The 23,898-nt window shown below is 34.3% G+C and overlaps 1 protein-coding gene across 2 annotated transcripts in view; it reads right to left on the bottom strand.

Annotated features, from left to right (window-relative positions):
- The window catches only part of LOC145247434 (heterogeneous nuclear ribonucleoprotein Q-like), a 110,286-nt gene that overhangs the window by 26,861 nt on the left and 59,527 nt on the right, over positions 1–23,898 (bottom strand). For both annotated transcript variants that reach the window (XM_080109198.1, XM_080109197.1), the window contains exons 3-4: positions 6,922–7,148; positions 2,773–2,880 (exon numbers count right to left, since the gene is read on the bottom strand). In XM_080109198.1, the coding sequence (XP_079965324.1) occupies positions 2,773–2,880; positions 6,922–7,148 (335 nt within the window). The remainder of the gene's footprint in view (positions 1–2,772; positions 2,881–6,921; positions 7,149–23,898) is intronic.

Here is a 23,898-nt window from a genome sequence, read left to right as displayed (position 1 = left end):
AACTTAGTACTTTACCTGTTGTGCCACGGTTCATTGCATGAATACAATTGCAGGTTAGTATTATCAGGATTCTTCGGAATACTGGTCTCATTTTAGTTGTTATTCTCACAACGTTTCAACCTTCTTCAGGTGTATCTTCACAATGGCTATTATTCGTGAATGGTGAAAATGGAGGTCACCACTAATTAAGGCCCGAAGGCCACTTGAAGATAAGGGGTGTTACTATTACAACAGCCATTAATAACAGCCATTGTAAAGATACACATCTAAAAGAAGGCCGAAATGCTGTGAGAATAACAACCAAAATGAAACCAGTATTCCAAACAATCCAGATAACACAAACTATCAATCCTCATCTCAAAAACACTAATTGCAAATTACTTTAAAACTTCTGCCTGGTCATGGCTGATGGGACAAGAGCATGCTACCCCTATGGATTAAATAAGAGGTTCCAATCAAAATTCTCTGCAGATTCCTGAATAAAACAGAAAAATTCTTGAGTTCAACAAAATATACCTTAAGGTCAGAAGTTATATAGACTAAAACATTAAAATAACACTCAAGATGAGAATAGTAGTTCAAATTATCAAACCAAAATGTATTATCAAAAATTATAAAAGTGACTTTGCCTCTGTGTGCGTGTGTGTGTGTGTGGAACAGTATCTACCAAACTATTCTGTCAATTTTTGGTCTGCAGACTTGAAACTTAATATATAGGGGATTTGGATCTGTGGAACAAATTAAATTTGGTTTTTAGCAGATAAAAACAGCTGTTAAATGGTCAAAATCGAAAAATTGGAACTTGGAAGGCATAAATCGACAAAGTGCTCCTCTACGTGTGCGCAAATATATATTTATATGTTAGAGTTGGTTATTGTTTAAAGTTTTGATACCCATCTGTAGTAATGAATCACGCTGGAGCGCTAAATGTTTTAGTTCTAACTGATGGCACACTAGTTTTTTTTTTTTACTTTTGAAATCACTACTATATATTGAGTACAATGTAATAGAGAATTGGTTCTGTAATAATAATGAATACAAAATTTGCATGAATTAAAATATCATATTTGAGTATATTTTATGACTGGGTGATGCTGAGATGTGTACTCAAGATGAAAACAGTAGTTCAAAGAATAATTATAGAAAGAAAAGTAGTTCAAAGAATAATTATAGAGTACAATGTAATAGAGAATTAATGTAATATAATGTAATGTAATAGTTATGTAATTGTATATAATATATATTAATATTAATATAATATATATTATATGTAATGTAATAGTTATGTAATTGTTATAGAGTACAATGTAATAGAGAATTAATGTAATATAATGTAATGTAATAGAGAATTAATGTAATATAATGTAATGTAATGTAATATAATGTAATAGTTATGTAATTGTATATAATATATATTAATATTAATATAATATATATTATATGTAATGTAATATAATGTAATAGTTATGTAATTATTATAGAGTACAATGTAATAGAGAATTAATGTAATATAATGTAATGTAATAGAGAATTAATGTAATATAATGTAATGTAATATAATGTAATAGTTATGTAATTGTATATAATATATATTAATATTAATATAATATATATTATATGTAATGTAATATAATGTAATAGTTATGTAATTGTTATAGAGTACAATGTAATAGAGAATTAATGTAATATAATGTAATGTAATAGAGAATTAATGTAATATAATGTAATGTAATATAATGTAATAGTTATGTAATTGTATATAATATATATTATATGTAATGTAATATAATGTAATAGTTATGTAATTGTTATAGAGTACAATGTAATAGAGAATTAATGTAATATAATGTAATGTAATAGAGAATTAATGTAATATAATGTAATGTAATATAATGTAATAGTTATGTAATTGTATATAATATATATTAATATTAATATAATATATATTATATGTAATGTAATATAATGTAATAGTTATGTAATTGTTATAGAGTACAATGTAATAGAGAATTAATGTAATATAATGTAATGTAATAGAGAATTAATGTAATATAATGTAATGTAATATAATGTAATAGTTATGTAATTGTATATAATATATATTAATATTAATATAATATATATTATATGTAATGTAATATAATGTAATAGTTATGTAATTGTTATAGAGTACAATGTAATAGAGAATTAATGTAATATAATGTAATGTAATAGAGAATTAATATAATGTAATGTAATATAATGTAATAGTTATGTAATTGTTATAGAGTACAATGCAATAGAGAATTGGTTCTGTAATAATAATGAATACAAAATTTGCATGAATTAAAATATCATATTTGAGTATATTTTATGACTGAGTGATGCTGAGATGTGTACTCAAGATGAAAACAGTAGTTCAAAGAATCTTAATAATACAAATAAATTATTCCTCATCTAAAAAATTCAGAAACATAACAGCAGTATAGATGATTTACTTGAATAAATAAATTTAGTATTTCATGTGTAGCAATTGTCACAGATTCCAAGATGGGCAACACAAGACTGTCTCACGCTTGCTACCCATCGCAGTTCAGTTTAAAAATTTGGCATCAGCATACGATTTTATCACATTTCACATAATTAAAAAAAAAATCATTTATTAAAGAATTTTCTTTTATAAATTAACAAAAGAAAAATCTTAAATCTTAAATTTTTCAGATTTCTTTAATATTTTTTAATGCATAAAAAAAAAAAAAAAAAAAAAAAAAAGGATTTATTTTTTTTTTTTACCTCATGCCCGGATCCTGGAGGTGTACCGGTAAAATCAGGAGGAGGGCCACCATATTTTCTTTGTCCTGTTGTAACATCTAACGTATAACCTGTTCTGGCTAATATTTCCTGCAGAAAAAAAAACAAGAAGTGAAAAAAAAAAAAAAAAAAAAAAAAATCATTTCAAGCAGTTCTTCACTTTATATATATATATATATATATATATATATATATATATATATATATATATAAAAAGTATTATTTGATGAAATTTGACTAAACATAAAAATCGTTATATAAAAACTTTATTTCTTTTTTTAATCTCAATGTTGCTCAATCAAACTTAATGGATCATACACCAACATGTTATACGTCGTCTACAACATGTAACAACCAAAATGCTGTATAGTTCCTTGCAGCTAATTTATGCAATTGTTTGGACATGTATCTGAACACAAACTTACTAAAACAGTGCTTCTGTATCTCCGAGATCAAACAATGACCTAATAGGAATAAACATAGAAAATTAAATTAAAGGTTTTTAAAAACATTTAATTTAATTTTCTATGTTTATTACCTATAGCAAATAAGATGCAAACCTTTTATAATATTTGTTAATATTTTCCTCCGAGGAGATGTATAAACATTGAAAACTCATGTATCAAGGAAATATATTTTACTATACTGTATTCTTTGTCTTGCATGCAATAAAATTTCTATATTTGAAATTTAACTTTTTCAAATCACAAATTTGAAATTCCTAAATTATGATTTATTTGCTGTCTAGTATATTGAGCAATTTTATTTAGCTGGGATAGTCTTATATAAAATATTACATCCAATAATATTTTGTAAGACCTATAATCACTGGATTTATTATAAGTTATTAATAAGCAGGGAGAAAAAAAGAGACGGACACAGAGATAGAAGAGATAGAGATAGAGATAGAGATAGAGAGAGAGATAGAGAGAGATAGAGATAGAGAGAGAGATAGAGAGAGAAAGAGATAGAGATAGAGAGAGAGATAAAGATAGAGAGAGAGATAAAGATAGAGATAGAGAGAGAGATAAAGATAGAGAGAGATAAAGATAGAGAGAGAGATAAAGATAGAGATAGAGAGAGAAAGAGATAGAGATAGAGAGAGAGGTAGAGATAGAAAGAGATAGAGATAGAGGGAGAAAGAGATAGAAGAGGAAGACAGAGAGAGAAAAAAGATAGAAGAAGATAGAGAGAGAAAAAAGATAGAAGAAGATAGAGAGAGAAAAAAAGATAGAAGATAGAGAGAGAAAAAAAGATAGAAGAGGAAGATAGAGAGAGAAAAAAGATAGAAGAGGAAGATAGAGAGAGAAAAAAGATAGAAGAGGAAGATAGAGAGAGAAAAAAGATAGAAGAGGAAGATAGAGAGAGAAAAAAGATAGAAGAGGAAGATAGAGAGAGAAACAAAGATAGAAGAGGAAGATAGAGAGAGAAACAAAGATAGAAGAGGAAGATAGAGAGAGAAACAAAGATAGAAGAGGAAGATAGAGAGAGAAACAAAGATAGAAGAGGAAGATAGAGAGAGAAACAAAGATAGAAGAGGAAGATAGAGAGAGAAACAAAGATAGAAGAGGAAGATAGAGAGAGAAACAAAGATAGAAGAGGAAGATAGAGAGAGAAACAAAGATAGAAGAGGGAGATAGAGAGAGAAAAAAAAGATAGAAGAGGAAGATAGAGAGAGAAAAAAAAAGATAGAAGAGGAAGATAGAGAGAGAAACAAAGGCAGAAGAGGAAGATAGAGAGAGAAAAAAAGATAGAAGAGGAAGATAGAGAGAGAAACAAAGATAGAAGAGGAAGATAGAGAGAGAAACAAAGATAGAAGAGGAAGATAGAGAGAGAAACAAAGATAGAAGAGGAAGATAGAGAGAGAAAAAAAAGATAGAAGAGGAAGATAGAGAGAGAAAAAAAAAGATAGAAGAGGAAGATAGAGAGAGAAACAAAGGCAGAAGAGGAAGATAGAGAGAGAAACAAAGGCAGAAGAGGAAGATAGAGAGAGAAAAAAAGATAGAAGAGGAAGATAGAGAGAGAAAAAAAGATAGAAGAGGAAGATAGAGAGAAAAAAAAAGATAGAAGAGGAAGATAGAGAGAGAAACAAAGATAGAAGAAGAAGATAGAGAGAAAAAAAAAGATAGAAGAGGAAGATAGAGAGAAAAAAAAAGATAGAAGAGGAAGATAGAGAGAAAAAAGATAGAAGAGGAAGATAGAGAGAAAAAAGATAGAAGAGGAAGATAGAGAGAGAAACAAAGATAGAAGAGGAAGAGAGAGAGAAAAAAAAGATAGAAGAGGAAGATAGAGAGAGAAAAAAAATAGAAGAGGAAGATAGAGAGAAAAAAAAGATAGAAGAGGAAGATAGAGCGAGAAAAAAAGATAGAAGAGGAAGAGAGAGAGAGAAAAAAAGATAGAAGAGGAAGATAGAGAGAGAAAAAAAGATAGAAGAGGAAGATAGAGAGAGAAAAAAAGATAGAAGAGGAAGATAGAGAGAGAAAAAGATAGAAGAGGAAGAGAGAGAGAGGGAAAAAGATAGAAGAGGAAGAGAGAGGGAAAAAGATAGAAGAGGAAGAGAGAGAGAGGGAAAAAGATAGAAGAGGAAGAGAGAAAGAGGGAAAAAGATAGAAGAGGAAGAGAGAAAGAGGGAAAAAGATAGGAGAGAGAGAGGGAGAAAAGACAGAGAGAGAGAGAGGGAGAAAAGACAGAGAGAGAGAGAGGGAGAAAAGACAGAGAGAGAGAGAGGGAGAAAAGACAGAGAGAGAGAGAGAAAAGACAGAGAGAGAGAGAGAGAAAAGACAGAGAGAGAAAGGGAGAAAAGACAGAGAGAGAGAGAGAGAGAGGGAGAAAAGACAGAGAGAGAGAGAGAGAGGGAGAAAAGACAGAGAGAGAGAGAGAGAGGGAGAAAAGACAGAGAGAGAGAAGGAGAAAAGACAGAGAGAGAGAAGGAGAAAAGACAGAGAGAGAGAAGGAGAAAAGACAGAGAGAGAGAGAGAGAGAGAGAGAGAGAGAGAGAGAAAAGACAGAGAGAGAGAGAGAGAGAGAGAGAGAGAGAGAGAGAGAGAGAGAAAAGACAGAGAGAGAGAGAGGGAGAAAAGACAGAGAGAGAGAGAGGGAGAAAAGACAGAGAGAGAGAGAGGGAGAAAAGACAGAGAGAGAGAGAGAGAGGGAGAAAAGACAGAGAGAGAGAGAGAGAGAGAGAGAGGGAGAAAAGACAGAGAGAGAGAGAGGGAGAAAAGACAGAGAGAGAGAGAGAGAGGGAGAAAAGACAGAGAGAGAGAGAGAGAGGGAGAAAAGACAGAGAGAGAGAGAGAGAGAGAGAGAGGGAGAAAAGACAGAGAGAGAGAGAGAGAGAAAAGACAGAGAGAGAAAAGACAGAGAGAGAGAGAGGGAGAAAAGACAGAGAGAGAGAGAGGGAGAAAAGACAGAGAGAGAGAGAGGGAGAAAAGACAGAGAGAGAGAGAGAGAGAGGGAGAAAAGACAGAGAGAGAGAGAGGGAGAAAAGACAGAGAGAGAGAGAGAGAAAAGACAGAGAGAGAGAGAAAGGGAGAAAAGACAGAGAGAGAGAGGGAGAAAAGACAGAGAGAGAGAGGGAGAAAAGACAGAGAGAGAGAGAGAGAGAGAGAGAGAGAGAGGGAGAAAAGACAGAGAGAGAGAGAAAGGGAGAAAAGACAGAGAGAGAGAGAGGGAGAAAAGACAGAGAGAGAGAGAGAGGGAGAAAAGACAGAGAGAGAGAGGGAGAAAAGACAGAGAGAGAGAGAGAAAAGACAGAGAGAGAGAGGGAGAGAGAGAGAGAAAAGACAGAGAGAGAGAGAAAGGGAGAAAAGACAGAGAGAGAGAGAGAGAGAGAGAGAGAGAGAGGGAGAAAAGACAGAGAGAGAGAGAGAGAGGGAGAAAAGACAGAGAGAGAGAGAGAGAGGGAGAAAAGACAGAGAGAGAGAGGGAGAAAAGACAGAGAGAGAGAGGGAGAAAAGACAGAGAGAGAGAGAGGGAGAAAAGACAGAGAGAGAGAGAGGGAGAAAAGACACAGAGAGGGAGGGAGAGGGAGAGAAGACGGACAGAGGGAGAAAAGCAGAGAGAGAGAGAGAGAGAGAGAGAGAGAGAGAGAGAGAGAGAGAGAATGAGAAAAGTATGAAAAAAGATAGGCACCTTTAATTTTGCTTCATCAGGTCCTTTTGCAGCAGGATTTGGTACCCCTTGAATTTTTGTCCGCTGTCTAAACATCTTCATCTGGCCACATAAGAAAGCACTCTTGTTGGCAACGTGCTCTAAGCTGTTATCACAAAACTGTTTTAAGACGGACACAGCGTCATCTGCAGGGAATTCTTTTAAAGCATCCATCGCTCTATCATCGAGATCACATTGGGAGAGTTTACCTAAAATAAAAATAAAAATTACTCAAAAACTTACATTCACACAAACATACCTAACGCAACAAAAATAAAATAAGTAAATACATAAAAATAGAAACATTTTAAAAAGACATTAATTTAGAATATTTCTCTCTTCATTTTGCTTCTTTTTTTTTTGACACTGTTTCAAATGGTTGTTGCGCTGAAGGTGTTTATAATAAAGCAAGTGCTGCACAATTTTCAATCACATCTCTGACTTGTTATTATTTAAAAAGAAATCTGGGACATGTTAAGGACCAAGATTATTTTGGAGCTTTTCAACCTCCTTGACTAGTTGCTCTAAGATTTAAGAGTCTGGTCCATGTCTGGAGATGACTATGTAAGCTTTAAAGTGGAAGTGAAATCTACAATTTATGGTCTCAACCTGAGATCACAATATGCACAAAAGTCTAGATATGAGATCAGACGCTTGTTCGGATGATCCTTCTCTACAGTTATGAGACCTGGCTGATGAGAGTTACATATTTCAAGAGGCTGGGAGTATTTGACTTATACCGCTTCATTTGAACTTTGCGGGTCTATTTCACCTCCAATGCCCAAATTGGGATGTGCTGTAGGATCATCCTCTTCAACCAATCTCTTTTAAAAAAAGAGATTTTGTTGGTTCAGTCATGTTGAGTACTACAGCCCAGGAGAGCTCATCCACAAAACAGTAGCTCCAGAAGCATTCCAGAATTGACAGACGCCCAAGAGGCCGGTTAAAGACATGGTTACACACCATCAAAGCCGATGTTGAAATTAGCTCTCATTCACAGTATTTGCTGCTACAGATCACCATCTTTGCTGCTGTTGACCATCATCTGGGATCCTGTATGTTCTATGAGAGGGACCAACTCAACCCATTCTTAGGGATTGTCACTTCCTCAAATAGCTCCTGGAAAGTTCAGATTACAGAATTAAAGAAGGGAATAAAAATAAAATTAATGGAACTATTGGACAATTAAATTTACCTAAATAATCTAATGTTACAGTAACAATTTATTAAAAAAGAGAAACCCAAAATTTATACAAAGTCAAGTGAATCTATCAGCTGGAGTGAATTTGCTGACAAATTCTGTGTTTAATGAAATTGAGTTTAGTTAATAATAGTACATGTACCTCCTCGACATATATACTTCCAACTAACCAAGTGGCAAAATTCCGTCTCTTGACTGTTGAGATTCTTAGATGCCAGAGAGCCATCTCTATAATAGTTTCTTCCTTCGGACTGCTAGATGTTAAAATTCCCTCTGCTTCCCTGGTTGTACTAATCTGCTGAAGTTTAAATGCAATGTGACCAAACATGCCACTGCTCAACTCTGGAGATCAGTCATCTACTTCTCAGTACAAACCAATCAGTCTCCTGTGTGTCATGAGTAAGTTGTTGGAATCTGATAAATAGAGAAATGGTCAACCACCTCAACAGAAATAACCTACTCAGTGACATGCAATATGGTTTCCATTCTGCTAGATCTACAGCTGATGGTGCTAACTGCAATATCATACAGGATTAGTGAATCTCTCTACAGAGGTTTCATTTCTAGAGCAATAGCTCTTTACATATCAAAGGCTTTTGATAGGGTATGGTATAAAGGTCTACTTCACAAAATTTCCAAATGTCTTCTCAATTATTAAATCCTTTCTCTCTGATAGACTTATAAGAATAGTCCTTGATGGACAGGAATCAGAAGCTCATAATATCAATACTGGCATTCCTCAGGGTTTCATCCTGGGCCCAACTCTCTTCTTGATCTTCATCAATGATCTCCCAAATTAGATTCTTAGATCATTTGTAAACATTTATGAAGACGACATCACAATCTATGGCAACACTTCAAAGGCCAACAATGACCATGATCTTTCTGATTCTCTCTCTTCTGATCTTGAATATGTGGTGCAATGGGGAAAAGGTGGCTGGTTAATTTTAATACATCTAAAACACAGCTTCTCTCTTTTCATCATAATCGCTCTGACCCCTGATCATGCTCCAATTAAATAAATAACTCTCGTCTTGGGGAAGCACCAGGTCTTGACAAGCTTCTGGGACCGATCTTCACTCCTGATCTGATATGAAACACATACATCAAATCTGTTACCAAGATCGTGGGAAAAATGGTTGGATCATTCTACCGCTACAGTAGGTACCTCACTGCCGATGCAATCCTCTATGTGTATATGTCCTAGGATGGAGTACAGTTGCCACATCTGGGCAGGAGCAGCCCAGCATGCCCTATCTTGTCTTGATAGAGTTCAAAACTGGCTTCGAAACCTAGCAGGTGATGCCCTTTTCTTTTCCTTGCAACCTATTTCCTACAAAAGAGACTTGACGAGCATGTCTCTGCTCTATCGTTATTTTCATAGCAAATGCTCGTCTAAACTCCAATCTATAGTTCTCCTTGCCAAACTTTCACAAAACTAGCTACAACTATTAATCAACAATTTACCCCACTCTATGTGGCTAAATCTAAAACGCAGATACCATGACCATAGCTCCTTTTCTAAAACTGGCACCGTCCCATTAGCTTGCTTCCCGGCTAATTACAATATGGTAGCCTTCAAGTTCAATATAAACAAGTTCTTGAGGCATTAAACCAAATTTTACCCAATTGACACCATTAATGATTACTACACTATCACCCTTATACTCAAGTGGCCTTCGGTCCTTGATAAGTGGTGACTGCTTTGTAAGAAAAAAAAAAAAGAAAAACTCTTCACAATCTCCTGTCAGACATGATCCTAAATAGTATCCACTTACGTTCCCAGTAGCAATATGCTTTGTTTGGGGTGAAAAAGTGAAAGTTTTTTAAAATAGTCTCCATTATACAAGCTACACTGATATAAGGATGCACATAATTGACTTAATAGCGTTGTAGAATATAAGGAGTCAGAAAACAAATATAATCAAGCATGTGTCCTCAAATTTTACATTTCTTTAGAGTATTTAAAAAGGTCACGTTGGCTATACAGAGTTCCCAACATTCATACATTGTTCTCAACAGAAGAGTTTATTCATTAAAGTGAATCATGGGTTTCTTTCGGCAACCTCATAACTTACTTCCCTTATTTTGTCTTTTAGTCCTTTACACTCAATGAGCAATATTTCTGACAAAGGGGGAAGAATTACTGTTTTCTGGGTAAAAAAAAAACAACCTTAAAACAACCTGGCTTAACTCCAAAGCCAACAGAGTTGGAGACATTTTTGAATTGGTCTTCACCTTGTTGACTGAAACGGCTGATATCCTGTCCAATTATAGGAGATCTACCATCCTAGACGTGTTTATAGACTTTTGGGTTGAGTTATATTTCTGGCAAAGGGAGAAGAATTGTTTTTTTTTTGTTAAAAATCCATGCATTTAACAATAATCATTGGCTAGTTTTTGACCCTGATGCCTTGGAGCGATTTCCATTTAAAAATAAATATCATCCATAATAACATACTAAAATTTGAATCATTTGCAAAGGACAGGAAAAGAATTATAACATTTATTTCTTTATTTTCACAATAGGAACGTCCAAAAGTAAGGAATAAAATGGAGAAAAACAATGTAAACAGCATGCTATATTCAAATTTTTTGATTTCCTCTAAAGAATAAATCTTACTTAGTCATTTGTAAACGCTGCATCAGTCGGCAACATGGCAAAATGCCAAAAACTTGATTACTGTGTGAGACAATCTATTGTGAAGCTACACAAGGAAAAGTTGAATGCCTACTAGACACTATCCTCGAGTGTCTAAGGTCTCTCTGTACAGGAGTTTGTCAGAACAATCTGGCATGAGGATACTTTTTCCATAGAAGTAAACCCTGACCAAATATTCAAAATCACATTTTGTATTCGCAGCCCAAATAAGATCTCACTATGGCTACCCCACAGCTTTTCCGAGGAATGGTGCACCTTCTCCAAGTGATATTACCTCAAGTAATAGCATGAAGTTGGATACTCCACCAGACTAGATAAATTCTTGTCCTGGAATCCAGTAAGACCAAAATGAAAGATATACTACAACGTATAAAAATGGTTAATTGGGGGAGAGGAAAATTATGTTCTCAACTTCTTTACTAACTCAGTGTTTGAGAAATAAAGAACTTTATTGGAACATTCGAATATCTATGTATCTCATATAGACTTCAAGTGTTAGCCCCTGGTTGTGGGCCCCTTGATTTCTGAGAACTTCGACTGAAGTAAAATAAAACAAAATTAGAGAGATTTCAGAGAAAGTGAAACGTTCCAAGAGTATTATAGGCAGGGTTGTTAAATCCTACAATGATACTGGCAAAATAGTTAATGCTTTTAAAACCGGCAGACCCCGCAAAACTCCGGCAAGAGAAAATCGAATAATGCAGCGTATGTCATTAAAGGACCATTTTAAGTCTTGCACAGAAATTAAAAGGGTTATGAATAGTACTGCATGTGTTAACGTGTCAAGACAGACTGTTTTTAGATGACTTCAAGAAATAGAGCTGTTTAATGGAACCCCAGGGAAGAAACCACTTGTTAGTTCGAAGAATAATAAGAGATTAGAGTTTGCAAACAGGTATGTAATGTGGCCATATGAAAATTGTGCAAAAGTATTTTTCAGTGACGAAAGCAAGTTTAATTTATTCGGAAATGATGGAAAAAACAATGTAAAGAGATGTCCATATAACTTAGGTATGTATACATGTTTGTGTTTGGAGAATCTCCAGCATTAATTAACTGATCATTGGAACAGATCTGCTAGGTGTAAATGTGAGATATATTTAGTTTAATTTACTTTAATGTATCTCAATCATGCTTTACACATGCGAGGCATGGACACTGAACGCAGGCCTATAAAAGAGGATCCAAGTAATGAAATGCCTCAGAAGACTCCTTGGTGTCTCATACAAGGACCATGTCACCAACAATGAAGTCTGCAGAAAAGTGACTCAAGTGCATCACTATGAAGACCTACTGATCATGGTGAAAAAGAGGAAACTCAGATAGTATGGGCACAATATGCTCAGAAAGACTTGCAAATACTATCCTGCAAGGAACAGTCCAGGGAAAAAGAAAATATAACGAATAGATGAAGAAATGGGCCAACAACATCCTTGATTGGCCAGGGAAAAGCTTAGATGTGACCCAGCCATTTCCCAAGTTGAGCCAGTTGGTCCACCGCTTATTCACGATGCAGCAGTCCTATGACCCTGGCAGATTACGGGATCAATAACAATAACTTTGATGAAATGGGAGTAGTCACAAAGTCTTCATAAACATTCAGATATTAAAATTTAATCAAAATTGTGCATAATAAATATTACAGACATCTTATTCTATTATATAAATCTAAATTGTTTATGTGTTTGTATGTTTGCAAAAAAAAAAAAAAAAAAAAACTTATGTCATCTGCATTGTACAGGCATGAACGTGATATCGTAAGAAAAAACAATCTCTCAGACACATAATATTGAAAAATTGAAAAAAATTGTAAATTATTTTGTGTAGAAATGTTTGTTGTTTTGTTTGATGAAGAGGTCAGATAAAAACTTGCTTTCAATGCAGTTTGCAAACCACACATGCGCAAATTTTTGTTATGCGATTTCATTTTAAATAGCTAAATTTGATACGCGATAACATCTGTGTCCTTGTGGGCCGATCGATAAAGCGTTTGCTTACTAACTTAAGTTATGCGAGTTCATGCATGGCATGCGCCATTTTTTTTTTTTTGCCTACCCAATTTTACCTTTAGTTTCTTTTCTGGCTAATGGCACCAAAGTCCTGTTTTTTTTCTTTTTTTTTTTTTCTTATGACCAGGCAACGCACCTCCCTGTCATCACAAATCTATGATATAAATCTCACTTGTCTGCTAGTGTGTGTTTGTCTCGCTAAAAGTAAAAAAATACAAAACAACCCACGATGAATATGATATCGACTGAAAAAAAAAAAAAAAAAACGGATCTGGATTCCTCTCAAAATTACAAAAAAAAAAAAGAACAAACAAAAAAAATAAAAACGTCAATTCTTTGAGATACAAATATAAATTTATTTGAAGGGCAAGTTAGGTAAAAATCTTGCCTTCAATGTTCCTTCTTAATAATTATAATCTACACAGATTTTCGTTTTAAAATCATAAATTTGCAATGTCATAACATCATTGTTCGCTTACGGGTTTATTGTTTCGAGGTTTGCACTCAGCATAGGCCATATATTTTTTTTTTTTGTTTTTTGTTATTTTTAGAAATGAATCGTTTTCAGTTTGTTTTATTTTAAAGTTTTTTCTATTTTTGAAGGAAACAAAAAAAAAAAATCCCGAAGTTTATGGACTGTTAAGTAACATGGCCATTGCAACGAACTGTAAAAGTTTGCTCATCAAAAAGTGCTCAATATCCTGAGAATAGCTTCTTGTATCCAATCTACCAAACAATCTGGTGGTGAGGTGATCAAGTACAATGGTGACCCTAGGATACGGTGGCCTCAGGATACGATTTTTCAGGTTACGATGTGGTTTGTCTGACGCCTGGTTACGGCATTTTCCCCACCTTACGATGTTACTTATATTGTTATTTGATTATGTACATCTTTATTCTATGCTGCACTGTATTTTGTTACTAATTTTTAATGCCGCATCCCAGGGTTCTGCTGTACTTCTTTTTTAGGGCGATTGCATTTTTGTGATATTATCCGTTTTTAAATAGGATTACTGTGTCTTTTGTTTTTAAAATTGTTATACATTAAAGTATAGTTACCAAATTCCCCTCTCCATGTACTTGGATAGGGGTGAGGGTATCGACGTTGTCTGTGATGGAACTGACATATAGTTATGAAAAAGTGCTCAACATCTTTAGTATAGCAGGCGTGTCCAAACGGAACTTTGTTTCTTCTATTTATGGCCCCGGGCAACGTCGGGTATCCCTGCTAGTCAATTAATAAATACTCCCAAATTTTTCATTCAAAGAGGTGTTAGGGAGAATAATATAGGCATAGAAAATTCCCATTTGAAAATTCAAATGTTCGCAATGTGCATTAAACTGGCTCCATAATCACTACACAATAATTAAGCAAGATTCCCTGAATTTGCATTTCATCTTAAGGATCGCTTAAGCTTTAAACATGACATTTTTGACACTTTCCTAGAATAAGGATTCTAGACATAAGATATAGTAGCGTATTTAGTTTAATCTTTGTGAAGGAGACAAAAAGTGGAACAAAATGGCTCTGCTCAGGAAATTAATTTTATTAACTAGGACAAGTATTCTGCCAGTATATCTACATATTTATAATATATAAATATTTTGGTTGCAGAAATTCCCCTCTGGACTAAAGTACCGTGGGTTTGCAACAACAGATGCCACATACAAATTTATTATGTCTGGACTATTAGTCACTATCTTATGTAACTTTAGAACGACATTTTAGACACATTTATTCATTATAATAAAATCCTGCATTTCATCCTAGAAGCAACATCACCACAATCGCACTATCTTCAGATGAAGTAGTTCCTATTTTCCCCCTCTAAATCTAAATTCTACCGTCCCCAGTCATCACCGAGAAGAAATATACATACAACTATATTTTCCTGGCACCCTTCGTAACTGAATCATAAACTTATAGACATACCATTATCTTTCCATTTCCCAATTCAAAAACAATAATTTCTCCCTTCTAAAATTCTGGCAATTCTCATTGGCTGAACTCTGAATATACTCATTCTAATCTCTATATAAACAAACAGTTATTAAAATAAAAAAAAACAAAAGAAAAAAAAAACGGTGTCACTAAGAAACATTATTTGGCCCAGCGATGGGCCTGATACAAAAGCTACAACATGTTTTTATAACTATTGCAACACAGAAAAAAATATTAAATGCATAAAAATATTTCACAAAACTTTTACGGAGAAAAATATGTCCACATACTTAGAGCTCCAATAAATTTACATGCCCATTATCGTGTTCGATTTAGCTTGTGTACGTAAATAAAAAACACAACTTTTGTTTTTATATGCTTTGCAATCAGATATATTAAATGTTATCGCACTGCAATTTCTCCGGAGAAAATTTAATATAGATATTTGGTAAACTTACAATATATTTAGATTTAAAAACTTTTTTTAAAAAAATATATTTTTGGCCTGTTACTTTGTTTACATTTACATGTTTCTGTGTGCTTGTGTTCTTGTCATGCGCATGTGTTCTTGTCAGCATGCATTACCAAAGAAAAACAACTTTTGCTTTGAAATACTTTGCATAAACATTTATTAGATGTTAATTTTTTACCACAGTTCCCGATGATTGTATAACGAATGCCGACAGCCCACTTGGGAACGCCGATCTTACATGATAATGGTTGAAATCACCCTAAACTCTAGAGCCAAAACTGAAGAGCCAGTTCTCAAAACAACGAGATATTACAAAAAGGCTGACTGGGAAGCCATCAGAGATCTTATCAGAGATGCCCCATGGGAAAATATTTTTTCTCTTCCTGTTGAACAGTGCGCAAATGAGACCACTGAATGGTTTAAAACTTAAATTGAAGCACATGTTCCTATGCGGAAATTTTATAGCAAGCTCCATTCTCCCCAATGGTTTACTTCGACTTGCGCAACTGCCATTGCTCAAAGGCAGCATGCATACCGCAGATTTAACTGACATAAGTCCAGTTCAAACAGACAGAAGTATATAGAAGCTAGAAGTAACGTTAAGAAAGAAATAGCGACAGCTAAGAGAGAATTTACTAAAACCACTAAAAAACACATCGAAGCACAAAAATTAGGAACTCGTGACTTCTGGAAAATCTACAACAGTGTAGTAAATAATGGGCAATCAACAATTACCCCACTAACCAACAATCATGAGGTTGTTTGCTCAGCAACCGAGAAGGCTAACATGCTTGCCCGTCGGTTTGCCTCAAACTCCACACTGGACCCTCTCAACCACCCCTTACCTGACTTTCCTATGCGGACAGACGCCACGCTAAACGATCTGAAAATCACCCCTGCTCAGGTGCATGATATCATAAAAAACCTTGACACTTCAAAAGCATATGGACCCGATCTCATCCCAGCTGTGCTATTAAAAAAATGCTCAGCCGAAGTAGCTCCAGTTCTCTCCAAACTCTACAACAAATGCCTTAATGAATCTTGCTTTCCGGGCTGTTGGAAAACTGCTTCTGTGGTAGCAGTATTCAAGGCGAAAGAACTGACCCATTAAATTATCGACCCATTAGCCTCCTCCCACTTTTTGCCAAAATATTTGAGACCTTAATTAACCATGCTCTAGTCCATCACCTTACAGATGCTAAACTTCTGACTGACCAACAATATGGATTTATACAAGCCCATTCCACAGCAGACATCCTAACTGTAATCTAGGGTAGAGCGGTAGTTCTAGATATATCTAAGGCTTTTGACAGGAGATGGCATGAGGGTCCCTTCAGGAAAATTAGATCATACGGTATCACTGGTAGAATACTTAACATAATTAAATCCTTCTTAGATTAGAGAAAAATCCAGGTTGTCCTTGATGGTCGTACATCTAAACAATATGATATAAATGCAGAAGTGCCCCAGGGGTCTATCCTTGGACCTCTACTGTTCCTGGTATTCATAAATGACCTCCCCGACAAAATTGCCTCCGAGATGGGTATATATGCTGATGACACCACACTCTATAACAGGCACAACAGGAAAACAAATGCACATGTATCTAAAGAAATGGCAGAAACACTAGAGGATGACCTCCAATCTGTAGTGGAATGGAGACAAAAATGGATGGTCACGTTCAATGCTGCCAAGACTAAACTTGTTTCCTTCAATAATTACAAGAAGCCTTCTCTACCACCAATAGCAATGGCCAACGACTCTTTATCTGAGAGTACATCTTTCAAATTCCTTGGCCTAACATTCACAGGAAACATGAGTTGGAACAATTACATTGAAGGCATTGCTAGGCCCGCTGCAAGGAAGGTGGGCTCTATCTACCATGCTAGAAAACTACTGACACCCGAAAGTATCCTGTACCTCTATAAGGCCACCATTCGCCCATGTATAGAGTATTGCTGTCATATTGGGCCGGTGCATCTGCTACTAGTCTCTTGCTCCTTGACAAGGTTCAAAAGAGAGTCGCAAATCTGATAGGCTCTGAACTGGTATCTAAGCTTCAGCCTCTGTCCCATCCACGAAACGTTGCATCCCTCTGCCTGTTCTACGAGTATTTTAATGGTGAATGCTCTGACGAACTGCAATCACTTGTGCCCCCACGATGTAAACACCCTCGACAAACCCAACAGGCAGCTAAATCCCACCCCCACACAGTAGAGATTCCTAGATATAAAAGATCATTGGAATTCCATTCCAGGTCCCTGCTTCCCCAACTATACTGAAGTGCAGAAGTTCAAGTGTAACATGAACAGAAATCTGGCTGCCCAAATCCCTACATAGTACCCTAGTAGTTGTTGCCCCTGATAGTAGCCCCCTACACCAAAGTGGCAATGTGCCTTGTTTGGGGTGAAAATATAATAACAAAAAAATAATAAATAAACATTACAAACTGCCAGTTCTATTTAGATAATTGAATATCTATCTAATCAGTAAATTTTCAGTATTTTTTTTTTTTAAATTTCTGTCTTGCTATTCTTTTCCCGTTACTTTCAGGTCAAATTATGTGGGGGGGGGGGTCTTCATTGTACGGGTCGGCTGTTACAAAAGGTGCTTTGTTATTGTAACGAGATCATACAGGCAAAAGGTTGATTATATTTAAAAACACAATTATACCTACTTACATTTTTGGTCTATTGAAGTCTTGATCCGATAAGACTGTTTATTTGTTATTATAAAGAGTTGATTTGTATTTAGAAACACTATTATAACAAGTTACATTTATTGTTAACTTATGCATTCTAGGATTCAACAAAACAAATGCTTTCGGCAGCCATTTCTGTTTTGTCATGTGAAAGACATTTGCCGTAAATACATGAGAAATAAGTTTCATTTCTATTTCCTGCGCAAAAATATTCCCTTTAATTATTAACTTATACATTATCGTTTTGCGTGCATTTTGGATATTTTCAGTACTACGACATGGCAAAAGCAATATCCACGGGTACTGAAAACATGAACATAAGAATCATACATTTTGCCCATTATGTTTTGTTAGATTTCAGCCACAGCAACGCGTGGTCGGGTACAGCTAGTTTAAAATATAATCCACAGACATATATAATTTATATTACAAATGACGAAAGTCTATATTCTAAATTTCATGATGTTGACCATCTTACAATTTATTTCATTATGTTGACAATCACAATTCTTGACAGCAACTGTTTCGTAGCGCAAAATCATTCATTTAATCATTATATCAATCAATGAATCTATTCTGCCCTCAACTCGTCAGATGAAAAAGCAACAATCAATCCATTAAAAGAAAATAAAATGCATTTAGACATCATGATTACAAAATCTGAAAATTGGAAGACAACTTGCAATTACCTTTTATTTTATCTTTTGACATGTTTGGTATATGCCCTACATTTACATTGAGCTTCATAAATTAAGGATTCGTATATAAAAAAGGTGAAATATAATTGAAGAAATATTTCCACAGAAATATAATCTATTTATATATGTACTTTTGTATCCTCTAGTTACTGTTTCTATCTACTTTCCTTCTTTCTTCTATATCTTCCCTATTTTCTCCTCCTTTAACTAGCATGCGTACCTGGCGTTGCCGGGGTGTGGAGAGGTAGTATAATAATTACTGGGCAACCACCCCTAGCCCTAAAAAAAAAAAAAAAAAAAAAATAGCGAGTGCCCGTGTGGCCAAAAAAATTTAGCTGCAGTAACCAGGCTTGAACCTGTAACACGAAAGAGGAGAAGGAGGTGAAAAAAAAAAACAAACATGTTAACTGACTGCCACGGTGCACTTGTGAAATCATAGGCCTTCAAACTAACGGCTTTTAAATGTACATTGAGATTGTGAGGCATTAATAGCTGCAAAAATGTTAACAAAAAACTGACCTCCCTCCTTAAAAAAAAAAAAAAAAAAAAAAAAAAAAGGTTAAAGAATTAATCTTTTTGACCAATTATTTGATATTTGTCATCTGAGAGATTGATCTTTCTAATGATACCAATTTTGTCAGTGTTTGTTGTGGGTGTCAAAAGTTTTTGGCAGACATACAAAGACACAGACAAACACATACTAACACACAATTTGCCTTTTATATAATAGACTAGCGGGGGTACCCGCCGTTGCCTGGGTGTGGAGGTTTTATGGTAAGGGTATTGATCAACAGAGTCCTAAAACCGTTACAAAACCCCCTAAAAAAAATGAAAATAGCAGCGAGTACCCATGCAAGTGCAAAAAAAAAAAAAAAAAAAAAAAAAAAAAGTAGTAAGAAGCAGGCAGACTCGAACCTGTAACGCTGAGAAGAAAAGTAAAAAAAAAAGTGACCGGTTTAGTCACCGCAGCCACCGTGACATACAACGTTCAAATTAAGCTTATTCTTTGCAAGTTGTGAATGACTTTGCAAAAATGTTGCCGAAAAAAGTGACTCCTCCTTGTAAAAAAACGGCCCAGTTAATAGTCAAAGAATGAATGTTTTTAGACAATTTTCAGATATTTGTCATCAGAGAGTCTGAGCTTTCAAATAATACTTATTTTGTGAGTGTTTGTCGCATCTGTTGAAAGTTTTTGCGATAGATAGATTATTTGCTCTTCTTTAATGATCCCAATTATTTCATAGTGGCCTATATATTTTACTGGTACAAGCCAGTTTCTGTTTCCCCCGCCCCATCATCGGTTTTTTTTATACTGAAAAGCGTAACAAAGACGAAAATAGCTTGTAAAAGTCGGGCAAATTAAAGATAGCCGCGACCCTCATTCTTAAGTTGTAGATATTATGATTTAGACATTATATAAAAAGTTTTAAGGAATGAGCCAACGGAGAAGCCCGGTGAAAAAAGCCTTTGACGGACATACACAAAAATGCCCACACACTAACACACATTTTTGCTTATATATATATATATATATATATATATATATATATATATATATATATATATATATATATATAGTACTTAGTTTAAGTATATAAGTTTTTTTAAATTTATGTTTTAGCTGACTTTACATATCTCCATTTACTTTTTCATATTATATAAACTTTCTAATAGTTTTTGAGGAACATCCATTTATCTGATAGAAATATTTAGTGATTTTCCGCTATTTATAGAAACGCATGTAAGACCCAATTTAAGAAAAACTCAGGCGTCTGCATGGAAAAAAAAAACAAAAAAAAACTAATAAAGACGTATGAATTAATTAATTACATCTTTTGGTCTTTGGAATGATAACTAATGACGTATGATAGAAATATTCTTAGATGTATTAGAAGGCTATCATGTTGCAAGAAATGGAAAAGTTGTCAGTGTTGAGAAGGGAAGATAAAAACGAGTTTTTTGTGTAAATTCATATACATCTATATATTTTTTAATTAAATTCTTTTTTTATTTCAACCCTTAGGCTACGCTGGCTGTTAGTTTTTTAACACCTAGTTTTCTATTACAAACAACTGCAACAATAGTCTCTACAAGGACTATGGAATTCTTCTTTGCCCTAACTGCATTAATCAATGAATGAAACCCATGTTTTAATGTTTGTATTGATTAAAAAAAAAAAAAAAAAAAAAAAAACTTTTTCAAACACCCTAGACTTGATTTTATGTGATGTGAAAAAATTTACACTGCTCGTAGGCAATGTGTGTGAAAATACCATCGTAGTCCAAGGGTTAACCAGAATAAATCTTAAGTGAAAACTTTCACGCAGCGGTCTAATGTGTGACTGTGGTCCATAACATATTTTGAGGAAAATCCTCTTTGTCAAATGAGGGGCGTTTCAAATCTCTTGAAAACAGTATGAACTGGTAACGTTATTTTGAAGTTATATCGAAGTTAATACCTTGATGGCAAATGAAATAAAACCTATATTGTTTATCTAATTTATGTTGTGTGTGTGTGTGTTTTGGAGGGGAATAATTGAATCTACATACCAAGTGTGTTATTAAATTATTAAAACAAATTTTTTTTTTTGAATATATATATATATATATATATATAACTACTTCATTTACTCACATAAACCTAATATACGAAAGTATAGATTTATGCGTAAACTTTACGTATTTACTTCAAAAGTGCTCAATACGTAGGTAGAGCTAGTTAGTAATTTATAAAACAAGATAAATGCAATTGTAGACACCGCACACTTTGCCCAGTCCAAAATAAATGCCTAACAAAAAGCGTAGTTTATCAAGCAACAATATTTGCGAAAGAAAACCCGAATAACAAGAAATATTACATAGGCATGACTTCCTTAGATTTCAAAACCCGATACTATGGCCACAAAAGCACATTCAAAAATAAAAAACACTGTATAAAAACAACACCAGCGAATAAATACTGGGAACTCAAAGAAAGCGGACATTCGCCGGTAGTCGAATGGAAAATAATGAGACAAGCTACCACGTGCATACATTTAGACGACCCATGTAAATTATGCCTCCATGAAAAATTTGTTATCCTGTACTTTAAAGAACCTCAAATTCTATTAAACTGTAGATGAGAAATAGCAAACAACTGTGTTCACAAAATAAAACTTACTCTAGGATAGCGATACAAAATAGCTTTAAAACTAACAATAACAATAGAAAACAAACAAATAAATAAATTAAATAAACATTTTTTATATATATATATATATATATGTGCATGTGTGTGTGTGTACACATAGGTATATTTATATATATATATATAAAAAAAAAAGGAAGGAAAACGTCTACCTTAAACCACTAACCTAGTTCTAAAACAGATCCTTTGTTCGATAAAATGCATGCCCATTGGCTGATAGGAAGGGGCGCGGTGGATACTAGAAAGCTGATTGGCTAACTAGAAATCCTCAACATATAAAAACAAGAAGCAACCACAGAATTCGCGCATAAGCCTGACGAATCCTATAGTGGATGAAACGCAGAATATTCAGTGTAGCTTAATCGCCATATATATTTTATAAATTACTATATATATATATATATATATATATATATATATATATATATATATATATATATGCTAGCATTTCAGCCCGGCGTTGCCCGGGTGTTTGAAGGAGTATATTGAGCAAAAAAGAAAAAGTGGTAGTAGGAAGGCAGGCTCGAACCCATACAGCAAAGGAGGAAAAGAACAGGGAAAAAACCTTACGTCTTTGCTGTTACGACCACCGCCAAACCGGAAGCGACGTTGGTGTAAATTAAGGCTAGACAATCGAAAGGACAGGATGGCTTTCGAAAATATCAGCGAAAAAAAAGTGACCCCCCCACTGTAGAAAAGTGCCCAATTGAAGGTGAAGATATTAATGTTTTTAGCCAATTTTTCGATATTTGTCGTCTGAAAGTCGAACTTTAAAACAATACTGATCTAGTAAAAATTTGACGCTTCTGTCGAAAGTTTTAGGCAGACATGCAAACATACATACATACATTTATATATTGGTAACTAAAAATTTTCGACCCAAACCGATTAAAAAGCTTGCCCTATCTCTGAATATCCTTTATGTAAAATTTCAAATGTTTAGACCAAAAATTGTCCGAGTAATTTGATAGAGACCGCAGAGATCAATTTTTTTAAAAAAAACTTTGACCCCTATTATGACCCCTTAAAATTTATTGTTTTGGGCTCAAATCAAGTTATTAAGTTAGTCCCATGTCCAAGGAACCTATATCTAAAATTTCAATTGTTTATATCCAAAATTGGCAGAGAAGTTTGGTAGAGTTCTCAAAGGTCAAATCGTTGAATTTTGACCTCTTAACAGCCAAATTTCTGGGCGGAAACGGATTACAAAGATTTTTCCCAAATCTTCATACCCTGTATATCAAATTTCGAGTTTGTAGACTGAAAATTGACAGAGTTATTGCGTAGGGAAATGTACACAGACGGGCAGAGAGACAGACACACAAACACACAGACACTTTCACAGATATGCTAGCATTTCAGCCTGGCGTTGCCCGGTGTTTGGAGGTGTATGTTGAGCAAAAACTATGGTCAATTTTTTTTAATTTTGACCTCTATTATGACCCCTTAACATTTATAGATTTGGGGTCAAATCAAGTTAATAAGTAAGATGTATACCCAAGGAACCTTTATCCAAAACGTCAAGTGTTTAGTCCCAAAATTGGCGTAGGAGTTTGGTAAAGTTCTCAAAGGTCAAATCGTCGAACTTTGACCTCTTAACAGCCAAATTTCTGGGCGAAACCGGATTATAAAGATTTTCCCAAATCTCAGTATCCTATATATCAAATTTCGAGTCTGTAGACTTAAAATTGACAAAGCTATTTCGTAGGGAACTGTACACAGACAGACAGGTTCACTTTTATAGATATACTAGCATTTCAGCCTGGCGTTGCCCGGGTGTTTGGAGGTGTATGCTGAGCAAAAAAAAAAAAAAAAAAAAAAAGGTCAATTTTTTTAAACTTTGACCCCTATTATGACCCCTTAACCTTTGTTTTGGGCTCAAATCAAGTTATTAAGTTAGATCCATGTCCAAAGAACCTATATCTAAAATTTCAAGTGTTTAGACCCAAAATTGTCGGAGGAGTGCGGTAGAGTTCTCGAAGGTCAAAATTTTGTAACTTTGACCCCTTAACAGCCAAATTTCTGGCCGAAAACCGATCACGTAGATTTTCCCAAATCTCAGTACCCTGTATATCAAATTTCGATACT

Source organism: Euprymna scolopes, chromosome 25 (assembly GCF_053919585.1).
Source record: "Euprymna scolopes isolate OS-2025 chromosome 25, ASM5391958v1, whole genome shotgun sequence".
Classification (NCBI taxonomy): Eukaryota; Metazoa; Mollusca; class Cephalopoda; order Sepiida; family Sepiolidae; genus Euprymna; species Euprymna scolopes.
This window is presented reverse-complemented; position numbering and strand designations above follow the sequence as displayed.